Source organism: Microtus ochrogaster, chromosome 1, assembly GCF_000317375.1.
Source record: "Microtus ochrogaster isolate Prairie Vole_2 chromosome 1, MicOch1.0, whole genome shotgun sequence".
Lineage (NCBI taxonomy): Eukaryota > Metazoa > Chordata > Mammalia > Rodentia > Cricetidae > Microtus > Microtus ochrogaster.
Genome location: NC_022009.1, coordinates 23557576 through 23560586, shown reverse-complemented (window position 1 = coordinate 23560586; position 3011 = coordinate 23557576). Strand labels below are relative to the sequence as shown.

The 3011-nt window shown below is 54.9% G+C and overlaps 1 protein-coding gene across 1 annotated transcript in view; it reads right to left on the bottom strand.

Annotated features, from left to right (window-relative positions):
• Flvcr2 (feline leukemia virus subgroup C cellular receptor family member 2) overlaps positions 1-1146 on the bottom strand; it is a 57736-nt gene extending 56590 nt beyond the window's left edge. The window contains exon 1 of the mRNA XM_005343374.3: positions 60-1146. Coding sequence (XP_005343431.1) covers positions 60-833 — 774 coding nt within the window. The 5' untranslated portion in view covers positions 834-1146. The remainder of the gene's footprint in view (positions 1-59) is intronic.
• Between the last annotated feature and the right edge of the window lie 1865 nt (positions 1147-3011).

Sequence of the window (3011 nt, the reverse complement as noted above, 5' to 3'; positions counted from 1 at the left end):
CACACACACACACACACACACACACACACACACACACACACACACACTCCTCTACTCACCTGATTGCCAAACACAGCCATGGAGCAAGCGGTTGACACTTCATCAGCCCCGAACCAGACCGAAGCAATGCGTGAAGGCATGCCCAGGATGAAGACCTGTGCCACCGAGCAAATGACCTGACCCACCACTGTGACTGGAAAGAGGTGAGGCTCCAGGCTGCCTAGCTTCACCCAGGCCCCCAGGCAGTTGAGGGCTGAGCCAGTGATAGCGATGGCGCGAAGACCAAACTTCTCCAGCATCCAGGCCACGGGCAGGAGCAGAGGGATGTAAACCAGCATGTAGCACATGGACAGCCAGTCGATGGCAAAGGCGCTGACGCCATAGAAGGTCATGAAGATGTTATTGATGGAACCATACTGAATCCACTGGAAGGCGTTGCACAAGGAGTAGCAACTGAACACCAGGACCACGGCCCAACGGCGCTTGCTCACCTTGATCACGCTGCCTTCCCGACATGAGCTACTGTGATGGGTCACGCCGCTGGGTTGAGCCAAGGTACTAGGGGGTGCTGAACTGCTGGGGTGGACAGAGACGCTGGGGTCGATGGAGACACTGGGATGGCCCGAGACACTAGGATGGATGGAGACGCTGGGATGGCCTGAGACGCTGGGATGGATGGAGACACTGGGATGGCCCGAGACACTGGGATGGCCCGAGACGCTGGGATGGATGGAGACGCTGGGATGGGTGGAGTTGCTGGTGTCCGTCTGGAATGAGGACTCTGGCGCAGGGTTGTCATTGCTCTCCTCCTGCTTGGGACTTTCATTCACCATGACCACAGTGTGCTCCTGAGCCCCAGACACGAGCTGATTCCTACTGTCTTACAGTCTTTTGCCTGCCCCCTAGAGCTAAGGGGACACTTGTAGCCGCGAACCTCTGTTTGCAGAGAAACCGAGACCTCAGCTGTTTAGAAGCAGCGAATGGGCTTCCAGCGCTCACTTCCAAACTCCTCTCGCTTGTTCCTTCCCTCGCAAACTGTTGTCACCAAGTCGGCCGCAGACTCTTCGCCACACGCTCCAGGCTGCTCCAGCCTGGAGTTCTCAGATGAAGTGTAGACCGTCCTGGAAAAAGTTTGCTCGCTCGACTGCTGCTGCTGGGCGGGCTCGGTTCGCTCCCGGGCAGGCTGGGGCCTCGCCCCCTCGGGCGCACGTGACCGCCCCGCCCCCGGCCTGCCCGGCTCCCCACGCCCCACGACCCCTCCCACCCAGGCTCCGGTGCCTTCTTGGGTAGGTCTCGCAGGGCACCGCGCTTGTTTCGCCATAGCTTGGGGTGCATTCCTCCACCACGTCCCGGGCGCCATGGAAACCGCCCGGTTAGCCCCCACCCCCCACACAGCTCCTAAATTCATTTGTTTCCTCCTGCCACTCTGGTGGACGATCCCGTCTGTCCTTCCGAGGTCAGAGTCTTCTCCGGGCCAGAGCTCGTGCACCGAGGCCCGGGGTCCCCAAAGCTCTCGGGGGGAAGAAGGGAGATCCTAGACAGATCCTGGACTTTCTTCCTCTTTCCTGGGCTCCACACCCGGGGCTGAGAGCTCGGGGTGACAGTTGGTGTCTCTGGTCAAATGAGGGCTGCAGAGAGCTTGATTTTCTCGCGGCCTTTCTCGCGGACGAGGTCTTGTCTTGATGGACAAAAACTTGAGGGCTGTTTAGTCTCTGACGGGTCCCCGAGGCCTGCTACGAGGGAACGGAACCTCGGGAGCCCAGCACAGCCTAGAGTAGAAGATGTCGGAAGTGCAGTTGGCTGAACTGGCTCTGGGCATGGTGTTCAGCGGTTCTGGCAGCCTTGTTGTCCTCGCCTGCCACCTGCCGATCCCCTGAGAATCACCCCTTCGCAGCTTTGAAGCAAGGCCTGCAGGGAAGGCATGCTGGCTTGCGTGATAGTGAAGAAACCAAACGTTCGGATAACAACTTAGGTGTGGAACTACGGGTCACTGCATTCCGTCTCTGAGCCCTGGTTTCTTCTACAAAATGTGGATGGTGAAATAGCCCTTAGAACAATCCCTGACTGATAATTCATTCCACAAATGTTGGGTATCCTGGCCAAATGCCAGCATTTGTTGTGCTGGAGTAAACATGCTTACTTAACATATTACTTCATGTGTGAGCATCCCGGGAATTCTGTGATGTAGTTACTATTGCTCGCCCTGTGTATGCATCTGTATTTGTGTATGTATATGGTATATGGGCATGCACACCAGGCTTTGAAACCACTGAGCTAAGCCCTCGGTCTTCCTGACCCCATTTTATAGACAAGAAGACAGAGCCTCTTAGACTGAGTCAATTTCTTAAGTTCCCAGCTGGCCTGAAGGGCCATACTTCTCATCATTGAAGCTGCCATATGACTGAGCAGTCTGGGCAACTCCAGGGAAACGGTTGGTTTGTTTGACACAGAGTTGCTCAATGTAGCCCAGGGTGGTCTTGAACTCCAGGTTCTCTCACCCCACAAATGGTGGGATGACTGGTGTATGCCACCATGCCTGGTCCCTGGGAGCTTGTTAAAAAGGAAGATCCCAGATTCCCAGGCTCACCCCCATACTGCCTATATCAGAAGCTGCATTTGAACAAAATCTCCAGGTGATCAATATGTTTGCACATTGGGTCTTGAGGGCCACTGGGCATTACTGTTTCCTTGTTCCTCCCATGCCCTCTTTTCAAAGCTCTGGGGTAGTGTTCACAACATGAGTTGCAAATTAGAATCAAGAACGGGTGGTGGGGGGGTTGGAGAGATGGCTCAGTGCTTAAAAGCTCTGGTTGTTCTTCCAAATGACCTGGGTTCAATTCTTAGCACCCACATGGTGGCTCACAACCATCTGTAATGGAATCTGATGTCCTCTTCTGGCATGCATGAAGACAGAGCACTCATGGACATAAAATATATAGATAAATAAGTCTTTTTTTTTTCCTTCGAGGCAGGGTTTCTCTGTGGCTTTGGAGCCTGTCCTGGAACTAGCT